This window comes from Scomber japonicus, chromosome 11 (assembly GCF_027409825.1).
Source record: "Scomber japonicus isolate fScoJap1 chromosome 11, fScoJap1.pri, whole genome shotgun sequence".
Lineage (NCBI taxonomy): Eukaryota > Metazoa > Chordata > Actinopteri > Scombriformes > Scombridae > Scomber > Scomber japonicus.
Genome location: NC_070588.1, coordinates 28,754,243 through 28,774,481, shown reverse-complemented (window position 1 = coordinate 28,774,481; position 20,239 = coordinate 28,754,243). Strand labels below are relative to the sequence as shown.

The 20,239-nt window shown below is 39.9% G+C and overlaps 1 protein-coding gene across 1 annotated transcript in view; it reads right to left on the bottom strand.

Annotated features, from left to right (window-relative positions):
- Positions 1 to 883: 883 nt before the first annotated feature.
- LOC128368093 (protein FAM124A) overlaps positions 884 to 20,239 on the bottom strand; it is a 30,845-nt gene continuing 11,489 nt past the window's right edge. Inside the window, exons 3-4 of the mRNA XM_053328832.1 lie at positions 9,512 to 10,278; positions 884 to 1,968 (exon numbers count right to left, since the gene is read on the bottom strand). Coding sequence (XP_053184807.1) covers positions 1,117 to 1,968; positions 9,512 to 10,278 — 1,619 coding nt within the window. The 3' untranslated portion in view covers positions 884 to 1,116. The remainder of the gene's footprint in view (positions 1,969 to 9,511; positions 10,279 to 20,239) is intronic.

Sequence of the window (20,239 nt, the reverse complement as noted above, 5' to 3'; positions counted from 1 at the left end):
CTGTAGTTTTCTATGTGCCTATCTGACCTGACTTCACGTGTTTAAATGTTGTGTACATGCTTCACTATTGACCAAACTGTGTACTTTATAAGATGGAACCGATCATTTTAAAAGGTAAAATAACTTAATAATTTGAAGACCAAAGTGAAGCCTTAAATATTGCTTATGCTCTTCAACTTCCCCTTTTTTAGTAATTGAGGGCTTTGAATACAGCAGACTGTCTCTTAAATTTGTGAAGTAAAGAAACCGTGATGCATAAATATAAGCATCTGTCTCCTATGTTCAAACTGAATGAAGCTTGGTGTGTGTGTGTGTGAGGTATTTAAGATTTCAAGGCTATGATATTAATTTTTTGTAAATAGTTTTTTAAGTAGTATGATTCCTAAACAAATTATTGATTAAACAGGTTCAGCTGCTAGGTTATTGACCATTTGAATGTCAAATGAATGACTATAGCTTGACTAGAGTTTCAGCAGCTTCTTTCATATTTTGCTGCTGATGTGTTGTTCTTATATCAAAATATCATGTCTTTGTTTTTTTATAGCACATTTATTCTGTGTTTCAGTCTCAGATCTTTCATCTACCTGCAAGCAGCTATTTTCAGTGAAAAAGACACTTAACACTTAACACCTAACACACATCTGACAATGATAGCTAGCTAGTGAAAAGCAGAGAAAAGTAGAACATTTTGTCGCTAAACATTCAGATATTTTCTAAGGAGCTAAACTCAAGTAAATATTGGACCTACATTTGTCATGTGGACACCAAATGAAGGATCATTTTGAGAATCAAAGTTGGAAAGTTCACTTAAAGTGGTGCAGCACGAACGAAAGGGAAATCATTTTATTGAATACTGTGTACAGTTAAGTGATTGGTCCTTTAAATATGTCATTTACTTACTGTATATAACCTGACATTTACAAAGCATCTCTAGCTTAGATCTACATGCAAAAAAACAGCAACATTGACAAATACATGAGAACATTAAATACAGCTTGTGCTATGCTCCAGTTCATAATGTCACTGTCAAACACCAGGGGGAAGTATAGAGCCGTGTTAACTCTGGAATCAGTCAGTACTGGCCTCAGTCAGTCACTTTAGCTTACAATAAACTGATCAAATGTAGAATTCTTGGTCTTCTTCTTCATCTATCTTGTCTGCCTCTTCTGCTGGCGTGCTCATAATGCTGCAAGTGTCTGAGTGGTTTATGGAAATGTCACTCAGAGATGGGGCCGCACTTGAGTTCATGTAGGTACTTTGAGGACGTGACCCCAGCAAAGTAGAGGGTGTGTAGCTGTTTGTTCTGACAGAAACGGGAGTCCGGCCCAGTGTTGCTGCCTTGTAGGTGCTCTCCAGGATGCCAGGAGAAAGGGAGGGGCCGATGTCTTCGGGCGGTGCCGATACTGGCCTAGAGAGCTGCGGCAGGCTGGGTTTGATGTACGCGGACACCACTGTCAGGTCCACACTGCTGCTCGGAGTGACCTTATCCCCAGTGTCCACATCTGTCTCCTCTGCCCCAATCAGAGCGTCCACATTGAGCCGGAATGGCGGGATGAGGGTGGAGCACTTGTTGAGGGACTGGCTCCTGCGGTGGGGGCTGTGAGAAGGAAGAGGAGGAGGCCCAGGAGAGGAGCAGGTGGAGCGGGAGCTGGCCGAGCCCAGGTTGGGTAGAGAGAAGAGGGAGTTGGACCGGTGGCCCCTCCACTGGGTCCTCCAGGTGTCTGGATGGGACCGGTCAGCCCACTGCTCTTGCTCATCCACATCGTCACAGGCCATAGGAAGGGAGCCGTGGGAGGGGTGGTGCTGGACTCGGGTACGGGATGTCGGCCGATGATGATGATGATGATGGTGGTGGTGGTTCCTGCAGGAGGCAGCGCTGCGGGTGAAAGTGGTTGGAGCTGAGGCCGATTCACTGACGATGGAAGTGAGCGAGGGGTGTTGCCTGTGTTGGAAGTGAGCACCTTGGACCTGAGCAGGATGGAGAAGAAGAGCAATGAAGAGACTGACTGATGAATACTTTCATCATCCCAGATCATCTTAAAGATGATGAGATGAGAAGATGAGATGTTTCCCAGATCATCTTAAAGATGATCTGGGAAACGAGCAACTTGATGACTGTATGATGACTAAATATTTTTTGTCATCAAAAAAGCAACCATTGCATTAGATTATTAACCCTTACATACTGTTCATATTCTACACCTTCATAGTATGTTCAGGACAGGGTCAATTTTGACCCGGTCTAATATACCAAATGTTGAACTACAGATGTGTTTAGAAAGCATCAATAGTCAATCTGACTGATCAATAAATGTGATTAAACCTTGATTCATTTTCAGAGAGCAGAGACAGTGTATTTTAACCCTAACCCTAACCCTATTTTACCTAAGACATGAAAATATAACATAGCAATAATGATGGAAATGTATTTCATGTAAAGGTAAAATGAGCAGAACTTTATGGAAGGGTGGGGTTTATTGTATAACCATTAGAGCCATCAGTCTTCACTGCTACATCATAAAAACTACTATCTTATTAAAACTATGAACTATTCATTTTTTATTGACAGACATGTCAATAGATACAGCTCAAATCTGACCCAGAACAGCCTCAATGGACAAACACTAGACAAACTAGCACCTATACAAAAATATAACATTTTAAAATATTTTATATATTTGCGTCACTTTTGGAAAAGCCATCAAATTTCAAAGTAAAAGACATTTGAGGTGTTTTTACAGCTGTCAAATGTCAAAATGAGTCAAATTTGACCCAAACTGTATATAAGGGTAAAAGCACAAGGAGACAGATCTTGATGCAATTGTTGTCACACTCATGTGAAGAGAAAAATAAATGGCTTTGTGGATTTCAAGAATCAGATTAATCTAAACCATTCACAGCAAGACAAAAACAAGACTGACCATGCTCTGTTTTTGTCTTTAACTGATTAAAGGTTTTCACTGGGGGGAAAAAATAAAAAATACATATCCAAGTAAATAGTACAAGTATTAGAATAATCTTGGATTTGCTGATTTGTTTAATCGCAACCTCTGTGGCAAAAATGAGATATGGGATATGAGTAAAAAGGCTAACATTAGCCATATAAAGCTATTGGTCATATCAGACAACTGTTGTTGCATCAGCAAAACCACTGAGTGTATCAGATGGAGGATGGGTGCATTTTTATTATCTCCACCAGGTGTAGGCCTGGAGGGGATCATGTGTTTGGTTGTGTGTGTGCATGTGTCTGTCCACAGCAATCTCACGTACTACTGGAACCATCAGCCTTTTGTTTTTTATGCATATTTATGACTGTACACTCAAGGAATTCTTGTGGTTGCTGTTTTAGAAAAACTTATTTTATTACGTGATTCCTTATGAGCCAATCGTAAAGCTTACACGCGTCCTTTCACCAGTCCATGCCATTTTACGATATGTCTTACAACATAGCAAAAGGCATTTCCTGCAGCCAGCTAGGCCAAAAACGAGGCTTACCTATCGTCCTGTTGTAGGCCACATTTTGGCCTTTGACATCTTTACAAAAGTTTGGTCTTATCATGAAGTGGAGCGTGAACAGATTAATTCCACACCTGATATGTTATCATCCGCTAATCTTAGTTTCTGTTATCTTCGCTGACATCTTGACTGTACACACCTTGAGGAGAACTGCACTCTATTGCGTCACTTTAAACTCACTTTTTATTTTTTAAAATGCCACTTTTCATAATTTTGATTCTAGACAGTAGTCGAAACACACTGAACGAGCCTCGTAGGGACAAAGCTTGGGTGTGTGTGTGTGGGCTGAATATTTCTTATATTTATTTGCTTGTATCAAGTATTTTTAACTACTTTTATGGAAAGTCAATGTTTTGAAATGATTAGATTTTATTAGCTTGTTTCTACAGGGGGAAATGTGGATATGAAAGCATAGTGGTGCATACTGAAGACCATTAGCCTCCTTCAGTCGGACTCTCGTGCAAGTGCTCCTCACGCAACAAACAGGCGGCAGAGTGAGGCAGAGTGAGGGAGGACGGTGTACAAGGGAACCCCAGGGTTCACTAAAGCTCCTACAAGCCCCCTGTTCTCAGCCCCAGACACTTTATGAATCACAGCAGCAGCTGGAGAAGTCATCAGACACAAGAGGAGTCCTGTGTGTATCACACCTCCATTTATGGACCCAAAGTATCTCAAAACACAGAGAGACTGCTGTTCAGGAAATCTGTGCCGTGCCACAAATCTGCAGCCTGCTTATCGTCCACGAAGTGAAGGTCTGGAAAAATAAGCAGTTACATGGTGGCAGATCTTCTCCTGACACAAACGTGCAAATGTTCTTGTTTTTACAATGCAGCGGGATTCATTTCATTGCTCTGTCAGTTTAGTTTGTCGTCTAGGGTTCTCCTCTCGGAGCAGATAGATTCTCCATGTTGCTGAATCTCATGTCCGCTCAGTCATCCAAGCTTTCCTACCAAACAATACAAGCAGAAGTAGTAACTTTCCACACAGCAGCCTCGGGACAATTATTTCCTACAGGAGCAGACGGTGGGGGGGGTTTTACACATTTCCATATGTTCAGGTTCACCAACAATAAATATCAAGGAAGCAAATCTTTAAGTGTCCTGAGAACAAGAGCTTAACTTTGATTTACCACATCCTTGTGACAGACAGGTTAGTACAGGGAACAACTGATGTCTGTATTTCTAACATAAATATCCCTGCTCATGGTTGTGCATATCCACATATACAGTGCATAGAACTGAAATTAGAACTAGTTAATCATTTAAGTCATCATTTAGTCAATTACCAATAAAACTATATAACACTTGCTGGTTCAAATGTGAGGACTTTCTGCTTTTCTCTGTTCAATTTAGCATATCTGGATTTTGGACTGTTGGTAAGACTTCACCTTGGACTCTGGGAAAATGTCATGGTCATTTTTTACTGTTGTCCAATTTATCTATCATGAAAATAATTCACATTATCCCCTTTTTATTAGTCTTTTCACCAATTTCTAAGCCATGAATCTAGTTTGTATTCATAAATCCATCATTAGTAAATGAGTTAATCCAGTTACAGAGAGCAGAGTGAGAGAGTAGTTTTTTTTTAGGTTTTTACACTAGAAAACATTCACAGGCACATTATATTATGGTGTTATGGTACATGAACGCCTCTGAATATATTTGAAAAGTAATTTTTTTATTTTTCCAATAAATTCAGCTCAAAATTAACCCAGAACTATGTATGAAAATGTCTAAACTATTTAAATTTTTATAAAGTCTGGTTAATTTTTATAAATGTCGTAATATTTCAGGCTGTTCTCAAATGTAAAAATGGGTTAAATTTGACCTGAACAGTATGTATGTGCATGGGTATATAGTACCTGTTCCCTGTTTGCATACTTGAATAATAAATCCTCTGACATAAAAGTATTAGTCTACTTAACTATTAATCTACTTAACTATTATATCTGATGAACTAGTATTAGTCTTGTCCTGGTTTTTCCCTTGTTGTTGATGTTGTTGTTGTCAGTTACTTTTCTATGCTATGTAACTCCAGCATAATTTTGTTATATAATTTCTTAAAATGAAAAAAAAAAAAACAAGAAAAAAAGAACAGTATGTAAGGGTTAATATATTAGTAGAACACTGGGATTTTTACAATTACAACAAACAACACATAGCAAGAAAAATCAAATCAACATACAACTTACATCAACAAGTACACATTGAAAAAAAGCTACCATCTTGGCATGAAAAGCGCCAAAATGTGAATCCACTGACAAGAATGTTTCTATTCATGACAGCGACACCTCGTTAAGCTAATTGTTTATGTGAGCATCTCACTGAGGCTGAAATCCAGAGAAGCTCTCTCATTATCTGCTGCTTTTGACAAATAATGGAGAGGAGGGACTACTGCTTTCTTTCATAATGTGTTTGTCTGAGAGACAGATGAGGTTGTAGTGGAGTATCCTGCCAAAAACCCCACATCTTTTTGTCTCTTTTATTTCAAGCACTTTGGAAGTTGTAGTGGCTTTTCTTTAATGTGTTAAATAAAGTTTTCCTCACACTTTTCCTCATTACTCACATTTTTTATCCTTAACTGAATCCTCTATCTTTTTCCCATGGACTTCTATATAGCGAATGGAACTTGCTCAGGTGTGACCAGTGTCTAACAACCACCTGTTATTGTCTGTCAAAGTTCCATACTTAGATCACATGATGACAATGAAAAGGAAAATTTAGCCAAAAAAACAGTGTCAAGTCAATGAGTTAGTTATATGAGCTAGTTCAAAGCACTGACAGATTTTATTGTCTTGTTTTAAGAAGACTTTTAAGACTCAGGTAGAGATATAAATGACCTGGAAGAAGAAGGTGGCAGCCATGAGACACACAGCACAAGCATGGGGGAAAAGAAAAGCTAGTAAGTGAATCTTGAGTTAAAATATTTGATCAAAAAACTTTACACTTGATTCTTGAAAAAATCGTGACTAAGACAATTTGTTTCAGAAACAGTTTGAAATAATCTTTTTTGACTTGATGTTAGAAAAAGTTTTACATTAAAGGTGCAGTGTGTAGAATTTAGTGGCATCTAGAGGAACAGGAATGGAATATAATATTAATAAGTATGTTTTAATTAGTGTATAATTACCTAAAAATAAGAATCGTGTTCCTCTTCCACAGAGCCCACCATATTTGTACAGTAGCCCAGAATGGACAAACCAAACACTGGATCTAGAGAGGACCTTTTGTATCTTTAGCAAGTTTCACCAGTCATAGGTTTCTCCTCCATGATTGGAAAGAGAGAGCTATTCAATTGATTGAAATCTGCAAACTCACCACTAGATGCCACTGAATCCCACACACTACTCCAAAAAGGTCAGTTGACCTAACTTACAAAATAAGTTTTCATTTCAAAGTTACGGGCTTGGGAATGTATTATGTCAAAAGATGGTCCTCACAAATAACAAAGTACAATGTGTGTGTACATGTGTGTATGGAGAAAAAAAAGTGAGAGTGTAACAAAGCCCCAGTGTTTCCCTCTCCTTCCCTCCCTGCTCAGCGTCTCTCCTTTCTTTTATAAACTACCTCTCCCCTCTGTTTCTGTTCCTCTCTCTCATCGACAGTCCACTTCCTTCTGTTTATCTTTCTCTCAGTCTCTTCTTCACTCTGTCTTGTCTCATTCTGGCTCCGTAGCTTTCCTTCGCCCTAGTTATCTGGCTGCACACTTACCTCTCCCACATAAGAAGAAGAAGAAGGAGGCACTGAGTGGTGTCTATTCTTGAGGTTGTGACAGCATAATGCGGGGTCAAAGAAGGACACAAATGTGCGTGGTGCTGCAGGTCAACTGTACTCATTTGTTATTTACTAAGGATTTCTTCTGTGCATGTTTGTTTGACCCTGTCTCTGCTAACATAACACGACGGGATCTGTCCAGTTTTCCGTGAGGACACAAGCTGCAATGCTGTTGAGGAGCCACAACGGGGGGTAACGGGTAATGAGGTTGTTGACATGGCGACGATCAGACCCTTACTCTTGCAAGCTTCAGTTATCTCGGGATAAGCCAGGTCAGCCGGAGATATGACCCTCAGCGAGCCAAAAACACCACAGTGACGCAAAGAGATGTGACTGAAGTTAATAAACACAATTCTTCATCTGCTTCAGCTGCTTGCTTGTGGTTGTTTGGTTGTTTTTTCCAAAGACAGCGAATCGAACGAATGACAGACTCAGCAACGGGTTTGATGATTAAGTAATTGTTTCAGTAATTTTGCATACTAAAATACCAAACACTGTCTGGTTCCAGCTGCTAAAATGTGTGTGAGGATCTGCTGCTGTTTCTTGTCATATAGATAGCTATTTTTCTGACCTCTATTCAACATAATTAGTCAAGGTAAAAATAGTTTTAAAATATTTTATCAAAAGTGAAGGGTGCAAGCATTTGTACATAAATATATAAAGAGAGAGGTCAACTACCACTCCTAAGGTGCATTTAAGTAAGACACATCCAATCACCAACCTTAAATTTCTCTGTTTTGACATTAAATTAAAGCTAAAAACACTTTAAAGAATCGGTTCTCCCCCAGATTTGAGGTCAGTGTTGGACAAATTGTTTTGATTTAATTCCCAACTGCAATGAATTAATCTACTACATGTACTGTATCTACAGATAGATTCAGCAAGGTGTGACTTCATGTGCTGGTTTGCACAGGAGTTGGTTTGAAGCCCATTGTTGCTCCTTATGGTCAGTGCCATCTTTTCCATTTGGAGCCAGGACTTAACATGTGTTTTGGAAACACTCCCCGCTACCTCGGACTGACTAACCTTAACCCTAACCTTAACACTGAGCACATCACATGCACATGAGCTATTTTGGCTAAATTGTGCTGACAGGGCAGCTATTATAATCAAGTAACATTAAACTTTTATATTACTTAGATATTGTGACAATGGTCAAACTCAAGTGAGAGTCCTGGAGGTGGGGAGAGCAGCAAGTGAACCAACTGTCAATCATAGCTGTCAATCAATGCCCACACAGCAAATCAAAGCTACTATAAGTCTTCAAATGTTATTAACGGAGCAATAATTTCCAAAATGATCACCAACACACTTATTAGAGGGTCTGAATGTAGAGATTGAGACCATAATGACTAGTTGAAAAAAAAGATTGACTTAATATTTCCAGAGAGAAAAGAAGTTGATGCTTTTTGAATGGGAGTCAGTTGGAGTCACCATCTAGTGGCACGTCAAGATACTTCCACACTGGCAGTGGGAGTGTGTTTCAGTGCCACATGACTTTGGGCCAGGTGGCAGTTAAGTATCATGCATATGGTCCTTTGTCATGTCAGATTAGTTCATTGTTTGCCTCAGTGCTGTTCCAATCCCAGTAATGGACTAGTGCTTAATCGCCTTGAACTTTCAAAACGACTTATCTCCCACCGCCTGGACAGATATCCCCTCTGAAACTGATATCCTCTAAACAAGGACCATTGTGTGGAGGTGTCTTAATGTGGGTATGTGTGTTTATTCACACTCATGCTTTCTAACAGCATGACATTTGTGTAATTTGTGTGAAGCAGGTACAGCAAACTTTTTAGGTTCAATGCTCCTTTGTCTGCTGTATGAGCGCTTTTTATATTTGGCTAAATAAATTACACCTTTCTTTCTCTCTCTTCTTTTTCTTCCACCTACAACTTTCTTTTCTCTCTGCTTGGCTTATACACAATCATAAATACAGGCTGTAGACAGAACAAGTAAACCTTCCTCCTCTGTGGCTATTTTATTCTGCAAAGTAATGGCTGCAGTGCTCTAACATTGGAAGGGTCTGGGAATCTGGGAAAACAAGTTTTTACTTCTAAACCTCATGTTTCTGGAATTATTAAAAGAAACAAAGTATCAGTGTCACTTGTTCCTTGGATAGATTAACATTCAATCAAATGTAGCTGAGATCAGTTAAGTGGTTTTTCGAGATAGCCTGCTAACTAACTAATTAACTAACCAGCTGATAATGGAACACTCACCTGCAGGAGGATCTTATTCCCATCGTAGTCCTCTGTCTGCCAGCGCACCTCACTGATTGGGCTGCAGGGGTTTGGCAGCAGGGGTACCAACGCCCCCACGTCTCGCACCCTCACCTCCATCACTGCTGAATCCAGCGGCACCGGACACTGACCTCTTGGGAGCCTCTTAAATGACATCTGGATCTCCATTTCCAGGTTGGAGTACACCACAAAGAAGCAAAAGTCCTCTTTCTTCTGCGCCACCCTGCGCTGAAGCAGCAGCTTGTACAGTCGCACCATGTCCACATAATTTTCATGACGGCAGTAAACGGTAAATCGAACTATTTCTTTCCCATAGTGAACCTGTCGCACGGCCCAGAGCGGCGTGCCAGGAGCCAGAGTGAAAAAGTCCTGACTGCACGGGGTCAGTGGTAACATCCGCCGGCCATTGCTCACTTCCTCTGTGTGGTGGTAGCGCCAAGGTGGCTGCTGCAGAGCACGGTGCAGCATCAGGATCTGCTCCTCACCGCCACACGCCTCCTGGAGGAACAAGATGACAGCCAGAGCCGGTTGGCAGGCTGCTGCCTGACTGCCATGTTGATGGCGCTTGGGCCAAGGCCGCTGGCAGACGGAGGCACGTTCCGAAACTCTGAAGAGATGCAGCTCAGGGTGAACCCACGCCAGGACAGCATCGGCAGCACGCTGGAGGAACTTGCCCTGGCCAGGGTCCGCGATTAGGTGGACACTGACGAGGAAAGGATCCTGGAGCTCGCCCATGGATAACTCACCTCCACATTCAACAGCGTCACAAAAAGAAAAGAGAGGGAGGGAAGGGAGTAGAGGGAAGAGAAAGACATAAGTGAAGAAGCGATTAAATTATGATGAGCATGTTGAAACTTGTTGAATTTGAGAACAGTTGTAAAGGGATAAAAAGTAGGAAGCTGGAGGATTGTGAATGCTCAGATGATATAAACTTACTCTTCCTGACTCAATCTTTTTTCCAATCTCATAGCCAGAAGAGAAAATTGATATTTGACAATTCTATAAAACCTTGGATTATGATGAAATTGAAAACATTGAAAAACATGCTGCACCACCATGACCCTTCTTTTCCTGCTCAATAAAAATAAAGGACACAGCGCTTCCTGTGTTGCAGATTCGTCCAATATGAAGACAATTCCAGGCTGTTTTTCTCCAAAATATTCTTATATCTCTGTTTTTCTTTCCATTGTTTACCTCCATCTTCAGGTTCTCTCCACTCTCTTGTTACCTCCACTTCTCTCAATCCTTTCCTCCATTCTGCTCATCTCCATCAACTCAACATCAACTCTTGCTTCCAATTTCAGTGTTTACCTTTCTGCCCCCCACGCTTCCTCTCTAGCAGATCCACGTGGAGCAGGGCTCCTCTGTGGAGGCTCATTAGTGCCATTAGGAGGTCATTACTGAAGCCCAGAGGAATGTTCCAGACCACAGCAGGAGCGATGCATTCAGGTGTAGCCTCCCCCTGAACCCCTGACCTGGAAATGCATGGCCCTTGGCACAGGTGCTGCAGAAATGCTCCCAAAGCTTGCGTTTTTAGCCAGCGTTTTTTTACGTTTTCATGTTACATGTTTCACTTTATCCACCTATTTCCATGTTTTCTCATTATTTCTTTTCCACTTTTCCTACGGTCTTTATCTGACTTCTCGAGGGACTTGTCCCATTTCATTTGTGCTCTGAGGCCGTGGGCGGTTTTGGAAAAGGACACACAGTCTTCTTGTCCCTGGCACAGCAGACTCTGACCGTTGCCAGAAACCCTTCATGTAACAGAGGGGCTGAACAGGGACAAGTTGTGTCTCATGAGTCTCGTTGGCCTTTGCAAAAAAGGACAGTTTCTACTTGACCAAAGAGGTGACATTTTGTAAATGTTAGGATCAAGTTACAAGGAAACACTAGAGGTGTAACAACACAGTCAGGTCAGGGTAAAGTATGACACACCGGACATTACAACATTTAAACAGCTTGTATAAAATGTGCCAAACCATTTCAACCATTTAAACAGTTTTTAATTTTGTATACATGTAGTCTGTTCTCTTTCCAGGTCTCCATGGTGATGGAGGTCACATGGCTCAGGTCCATTTCTTTTTTTTTGGCAGCACCTGGAAGCTGCTTGGTGTCCTATTGATCACATGCTTCATATACATTATAATTTTGCCTTCCTGTTTGTCCATGCTGTATTTCTGTGTTTTGGTCTATTCTGTGCAAACTACATCTACTGCTCATTTCCTGGGAGTTGGAGCCCCTCTGTTGCTATTACTGAGGTTTCTTCCATTTTTTCCCCAATTAAATGTATTTTTTTAGGGAATTATTCCTTACTTTAAATCAAGGATCCAAGAACAAAGGACCTTGTATTGCTGCACACATTGTAAAGCTCCCTGAGGCAAATGTATGATTTATGATATTGGGCAATACAAAACAATTAGTTGACCATAAAAAATGTTTGACAACTTTAAGTGGAAAATAAAAGGTGGGTTGCTACAAAAGTGTTCATCTTGATGATTGGTTGTGTATCTTTTAAAGTTGACACTTTGATACCTCTACTATACTTTCCTTCACACACACCTTTATGTGAAGTAAGCTACTCAATATTAAAATAAGAAAGGAAACACATAGATATAGATAATTTGTTACTTCCCTCATTCCTATTTAACCTTCATGATGCTGTAAGTGAAAATAAACAGGCAGACACACCAAGAAGGTTTGGGTAGCTATTCTTTTTTTCAAAATCAGTAAAATACCTTGGTTTGTAAAGCTCAGTGTCTAAAGCTTTGTTCAGAATGAACATGTAGCAAATTTTGAATATTAAATCAATGAAAAGATGGGAGCAAATGTGAACTGATGTAGAATCTTACTAAGAAGACTAGAATCTCCCTAAAAGGTGCAAACTGAGTCAAAAACTCTTAAAATTAGTAGCTAAATAGAAAATAAATCCTCTGTATTCACTTATTTGCATGTAATTGTCTGAGTTCTACCCTTGAATATCGAGTCATTATACTTAATTCGAACATAAAAGCTAAATTGAGGATAAGGGACTTGAACGGATTTGGATTCGATGTACACATTCGTCATTCGTCCTAGTGTGACTTGGACTGTCTTAAGAGATAAAGAGAGCAGGATCAAGAAAGTTCCAGAGTAGCTTTAATCTGGATCCCAGGACACAGATGTCCTGACACACATACATGCACTCATTAATGGCTGCCTGATCCCATTAGAATCAATGTCTCCCTGACGTGTAGCTGGCATCAAGTGACCAAACACAGAGATGATAGGGATCCTAAAGGGTATTTACTGTACAGCGCAAACACAGCTTTATTTGTCTACAGTGACTCAACATATACTGAAGCTCTCACTGTACAACCTGAAAATAGAGACCTGAGTCCAAACTGTCTAACTGTGTCTCATTAGAGTTTATGATAAATAATGAGGCATAAAAGCAGCAAGTAGGACATAACATGAGATTCTTTACTCTTCCTTTTCAAACGTCTCTTTATCTACATCTTTTGTTTAGCTATTCTCCTCCCCTGCCTTTCCCCCTGCAATCCGTCTTCCTCTCACGTCTCCTCATCTATCCAAAGTTCTTGCGAGTCGGCAACTAAAATGACTCCAAGATTAAAGAAGAATCTAAGTTTGGGTCAGGATCACAAACTCACAGAAAAGCTCCCACACACTTGTTTCTGTCCGCCTGATCGCATTACATCACATCAATATTCAGCCTCTTCATTCATTTTTGCTACTGCAAAGAGCTCCAGATAGAAAAAAGAGGCTGAAATCATGTGCTGCAATGTCATCTGACAACACACTGACCAATCAAATAAGCAAACAAACATACAAGACAGAATACCTTGTATCATATAGCCGGGAACAATGTGGTAATTCTACTGATAAACTAACTATTAACTGCAACTTTTTCAGGGTTGTGTCTGATAATCCTTCAAACCCATCTTCCCAGTGTGTGTTCCATATTCTAGCCTGTGATTGAAGCAAAATGCACACACCACTGCAGACACTACTGTAGACACTACTGTCACCTAAATGCAAACTCAGATTTAATAAAGCCCACCAGCATCATTTAACAGATGCATCCACGTTTGTACAGCTTTTAACAAGGTGCATCTCTATCCTCAATGCAAATAATAGGAGACACAGTAAGAGAGGTTGTACTACGGGATTGACTCAAGTCAGTTTTGGAGGGAAACCTCACTGCCTCTGAAGGCCAGGTGTAAACATAGTAAACTACAAATGGGATTCACACCAGCCAAATGAGATTCTGTGTTGAGGGAACTACTTCACAGATTAAGGAAAGGAAATCTCTGCACAACGTTTTGGTCTATCCAACCTTCATTAGGCATATCACGGGCAGCATCACATCACTTCCATACATACATATATACACACACACAAGAGCTGTCTCAATCATCCAATGAGAGGACTTGAAAGTAGTTGATGAGCAACAATGGGTTAATACGAATAGTAAGTGTCACCTGTTAGATGATACTATATGAGAATCTAGAAAGATAAGAAAAATATCAAAATGGTAAAATACAACAGATAAACAGTACAATTAAGGTCATGATTTCACTTGATTGGGAACTACTTCACAGAGATCTCCAATATCAAGATATGTGCACTACATCAGTTGTCTAAACATATACTGTATACCCATCATTCAATCAGATTTTTAGGTGGAAAAAAATAGTGAAATAGCAAAATATTTTTTCCATTATTTCTTAAATTAAACAGAGAGTAGGGTGTTGTGGCTTGTTCAGTTCAATTCCATTTTATTTATATAGCACCAAATCACAACAAAAGTTATCTCAAGTCACTTTTGACATGGAGCAGGTCAAGACTGTACTATTTAATTTAATTTGTCTTCAATAAACTTGGATTTAAATTCAAATTCAAAAATTTAAGGGATTACCAAAATTGTTCCAGTTCATCCTTAGGGGGACACTGAACGTCTGTGTTAAATTTCATGGCAATCCATCTAATAATCTCAGAAATATTTCAGTCTGGACCAAAGTATTGGACGACTGACATCATCTTCTCTAGAGCTACGCTGCTAGAAAGGCTAAAAATACAAGTCAATACTTTGATGCTTGTCGGGGTTTTCCTAGCAATGGGGAGCTGGCACAGAGAAGAATAAATTAGAGATTAAGTCACCCCGAATCCTGTGAAGGGGCTGGAGGGGGTTTGTGTGTAAAGCTGTGGAGGAGTGTGTCTCTAAGCTCTTAATCCACTCGAATCTTCAGGCTGAAGCTGATGTTCTGACTCAACTGACCGCATACACACTCATGCATGTGCGCAGCCTCCCACAACACACACACGACATTTATTTACAGTATGGGTCTATTCTACTTGTTAGAGGCTTTTACAGTCTTTCTGTGTTTTAGCGGTAACCAGCAGAACATGCACACACATGATGACGTGAGATAAAACAACACACCTTCCTCTGGCCCCTGCACATATGAGAGTGATTAGCGGCGAGAACTCAACTAAGGCCTTGCAGTGTGTTTATGTGTGCGTGTGTGTGTGTGTGTGTGTGTGTGTGTGTGTGTGTGTGTGTGTGTGTGTGTGTGTGTGTGTGTGTGTGTTTGTGTGTGAGTGCAAGTGCTGCAGTCTCAGCTTTAGCTATAGCTTGGCCCTTAGTTGTGTAAGTCAAAACAACTGAGGGAGGAAATTCAAGATGGGGGCCCCTTTTGTCGTCTGGTAAAAAAAGAAAAAGAAAAAAGATGCAAGTTCCAACACTCGTACGTCAGTTTGACTGGTGCCAGCTGAATTAAAATGTAAAGTCCCATCTATAACATTAAGCCCTGTAAATGTAGTAAATCCTGTTTAAATGTTTTCCTATAAACAAACTGTATGTGCAATTTATTGGATACTTACAGGATGAGTCTGGTGATATTCTATATATTTTTTATAGTAAGTAAATCCCATGGAAAGATCATAACCAGAAATTAGTTCCAATCCTACCAATAAATATTGTGTGAGCATACAATATATACACTGATATGTGTTATTCGTCTGTGCCGTAGAGCTGCATTGTTGAGCAAAAACTTAAAAACACACCACTGTTGCACTTGGTGACATTCCTTCATTGCCACAAACACACACACTGTAACTTATTTTAATTCAATCCCAAACACACCACCCTGCTGCTAGAAATACTCACTAGAACATCAAATGTGTATTCATCCACCACTGAAAATAGTCCCTATAACTAAAGCACTATTTTGTCCTGTTTGAGTACTGTTTGTAACACATCATTGAGCCAAACTGTTGCACTGGCTGATGTGTTCCTTCATTACTATGAACACACACACACACACACACACACACACACACACACACACACACACACACACACACACACACACACACACACACTGTAGCTTTTAAAAAAAATTAAATCCCACACACACCATCCTGCTGCTAGAAATACTCACTAAAACATCAAATGTGTATTCATCCATCATTGAAAATAGTCCCTACCTAAAGCACTATTTTGTCCTGTTTAAATATAGTTTGTAACACAACATTGAGCCACACTGTTGCACTAGGTGATGTGTTCCAATCATTACCATAAACAAACACACATCCACACACACACACACACACACACACACACACACACACACACACACACACACACACACACACACACACACACACACACACACACACACACACACACACACACACACACACACACACACACAGTAGCTTATTTTAATTCAATCCTGCTGCCAGAAATACTTACTAGAACACCAAATGTGTATTAATCCACTACTGAAAATAGTCCCTAACTAAAGCAGTAGTTTGAGAACTGTTTGTAACACATCATTGAGCCACACTGTTGCACTGGGTGACGTTCTTTCATTGCCATAAACACACACTGTAATTTATCTTAATTCAATCCCACACACGCCAATCTGCTGCCAAAAATACTCACTAGAACACCAAATGTGTATTAATCCACCCCAACTAAGCACGATTTTGTCCTGTTTGAATAATGTTTGTAAAAAAACTACAGTGCCCTGCTGAAAATGACTTTTACCTTTTTAGAAATGAGAACCAATGGACTCAAGGCTCAGACAGGGAAGGCGAGTCTAATGAAAGATAGAATTTGTTGACAATAATAGAATATATCGGTTGAGTTTTTCTCATATGACACACACTCTGAGACATTAAAGCAACAACTGATACATAGCTCTCTTCTGAGATGAGAACTATAATTAAAAGCTCCTGTTGCATCCTCTGCTTGTCAGCTCAATCTCACACTCCAGTCCAGTGACAAAAGCAAAACTGCAACTCTGCATTTCCTGCATATAATTAAACTCCTAAATCATATTAATGTTGACACAATGAAAATGAACACGCTCGTTTACTCTGTCAACTAGGAGACATGAAAGGACACAGCATTGTATTTTATGCTTGATATGACTCTTGAAAAGCAACATAAGCAGAACCTGAATTGGCAACTTCCTTTCCCAGAGCGAACTGTACAAAGGGTTTCTGTATGTGGACGCCGCCAAGCCTGAAGTTTCACAGAAGATAAAAGCAATCCGACCACAATGTGGAGCCACTATTTGCTGGCTTAAAACTGCTGCTAGCCTCAAACTTGGAGAATTAGATAGATTAGATCAGACTGTTGTTTAGATTAGGAGGAGAGGCTTAGTGAGGAGACCAAAGCCCGTCAGCAGTGCTAGTCCAAGTTCATACGTGTCATGTGACCTTCACTGTCCCAACAGACCTGGAGAAAGGCAGCTTGGCTTAGCGGAGGTACCGAAAGCTGAAGAGGTGCTTCACTCGAACATAAATACATGTGTATGTGTCAGTTTTTGGACAGTTTTATTTTGGTGTTTTGGTTCTGTACTGCAGCACATTGGTACTGACTTTCAGCTTGAAGGGTGGCCCATCCATACTCAAGAGTGTAGGACTCTTATACTGTACTGTATAGATGTTAGTATATACTCAATCTGACAATTTTAGGACAATGTAGCAGGACAATTCTTAACATATAAACAAGGAATGTAAGAGATTGTTTATAGTCAAATTATGTCATGTAGTTGAGAAGACCAAACGGAAATAGCCAAGTGAGTGAAAAGAGTTGTTGTAAAGGTCTGATATAAGTTAAAAAGTACTTTCAGTCCACTAAAATTGGCTATGTATAAAAACGGGTGACTTGGCTGCTCATCTGATATGTATGTTAACACCCTCAAATTAAATCTCAAAGTCTAATTTTGGACCTGATCCATGGAAAATAATCCTAGACCCAACCTGCATACTTTTTCTTTTTTTTGTTTTGAAAGAGATCTGATCTGAAGGGAATACAAGGGAAGTCCCAGTTTGAAAATACCAATCTGAAATGTGGTAGAGAGAGCATCAACTGTGGTAGCAGACCAGCATGATGCTCCACCAATTAGCAAGCAGTCATAATTGAAAAGCACCAATACATGCTTTTTTTCTATTCAAACTCTCCCTGCAATGCTGATAACTATGATAATGATGCACCATATAATTAGAGCTGATAGAGCTCAATTGGATGCAATTAGATGACTACCCCATTTACAGCTGGCATTCATAAGCAATCTGTATCTGGATACGTTTTCTGGAGAATTCCCTTGCAAAAAGGGAATGACGTGCGTTCGTGGCAGCAGTTTCCTTGACTTGGGACGTGACATGTTTGTTGACCAAGTCCATGTAGCTAATTTGCATATTGATATCTGATCACAATGCAATCACAGCTGAGAATACAAGACAAACACATTTTAAATCAGGTCTAAATGTAAAGACCCATTTTCTAGATAATCCAGATACAGATGTTATACATGTTAATACCAAGTGTAAATGGGCCCATATTGACACACAGACCTAAAACCTGCAGCAATACAACAGTACTCATCTCTCATCTTATCAGACTGAATATAAATTGAACATGGCCTGACTCAGGTTTAGGTTGGCCCTAGGTCAGGTCTTGGTTATTAGGAACCCAGTGAACCCATGAAAACCTCAAAACTCAACCTCATAGTCATTCATTCATTAAAAACCTCACACTCACTCATTCATTCACTCACTCATACCTCCAGGAGGGCCCACAACAAGGCAGAGAGACAGAGCTGCTCTAATTAAATCATTAACAAACTGCAGACTGCAGCATATTTAACTGCGATCACGGACTCATGGTTCAAACCTCATTTGGAGGGTGCACATTTGGTAACACTTAATCCAAGCTGCCTTATGGCAGAGCCTGGATTTCATATGCCACATTCAACTAGGGAGAAGGCACTGTGTGTCTGTGTCTGTGTGTGAGTGTGTGTGTACGGTGTATGTGTCTGTGTCTTGAGCTGTTACGGGTGGTCCTTGATCCATCAGGTGCTATTCAAACTGACCGCGCTGAAAGTGCCTTGGCTGACATCACTGTGTGCGGTTTGGCTTGTAAGAAGATACTCAGCACTGTCCTTCCAACACAGACAAGTGCGTCATCTTCCAAAGTGTCTGAGTGTGAATACAGACAAGTCTCAGCTCAAGGAAGGCAAAGAGGTAATGAGCACTCAGGTCTCCCTTTAAGCAGTAAAGGTGAAATAGATACTACACAGTCTGTTACACACAGAATACATTGTGGTAGAGTTCAACTAGTGCCTTTTGTTTAAAGCTTATGCTGGTATACAAATGTAGAATGATAATGATCATTTTTAATCACAAAAAACATTCAATAAATTGATTTAGTTATTGTGTTAAAGATATACATTAGAAAGATTAAGGCTGGATATTTAACACTTAAACCATTAACTGGAAGTGATTTTTGATCAGTAAACTTCACTATAGAGTTTTGTGTGTTTTAGAATAAAAACACAAAATTGTGTGTTTTAGAATAAAAACACAAAATCAACAAAATATTTTAAACTTAAATGATGAAAGTATACTGGAATAAATGTGCTGTACTCTTCTTTTTTAAGTGTGGTGTCTGAGTGCTAGAAACTCTAAACTAATACATGAATGAATATTTGATGTGCATGCATGTTTACAGCTGAGCGTTCATTTCTAAATTAAGAAGGGTAATGAAATAAAATCGTAAAATACAACCAATAGCTCATCATTTTTTAAGTCTGTCTTAAACCAGCAGTCAGGTGTCCATATGAACAGTGAAAGAGGTTTTCCTCACTGTTATCAGTCCTCCTGTTCATACTGACTATTAAAAAAATCCCCTTCCAATGTGCTTTCAATAGTAGTGAGGCCAAAATCCACAATGTGTCAACACACACTAATTTAATGCTTGCATTTGTTTCACTCTGCGGATGAGTGATGGTGATTTGGGATGCTGTAACTGTGAGCTCTCCGTCCTGCCTCTATGTGTGTTTTTTCTTCCTCTTTCTGCAATGGAAAGTCTCAATGGAAGTTTTGACAGTATTTTAGGTGCAAATTCAGGAGGCATATCTCCGACTGGTTAACCAAAGTTAATGTTTTAATGCTGTTGTTCACTGATTGTGGTGTAAAAATTCAGAGTCAATCACACTGAACGGTGGAGGAGGAGAAGGTAGGGCTGGTTTAAATGGGAGTTTAGATGACTTTTCTGCATTTTAGATTAGAGCTGGGAGCCGAGAGCAAGATCACAGTCACAAAGAGCAACAGCCAATGAGGAAAATCCAATACTTGGCGAGCCGACCAATGGTGCAACTTCATCACTCACTCACCCACTCATTCACAGATAAC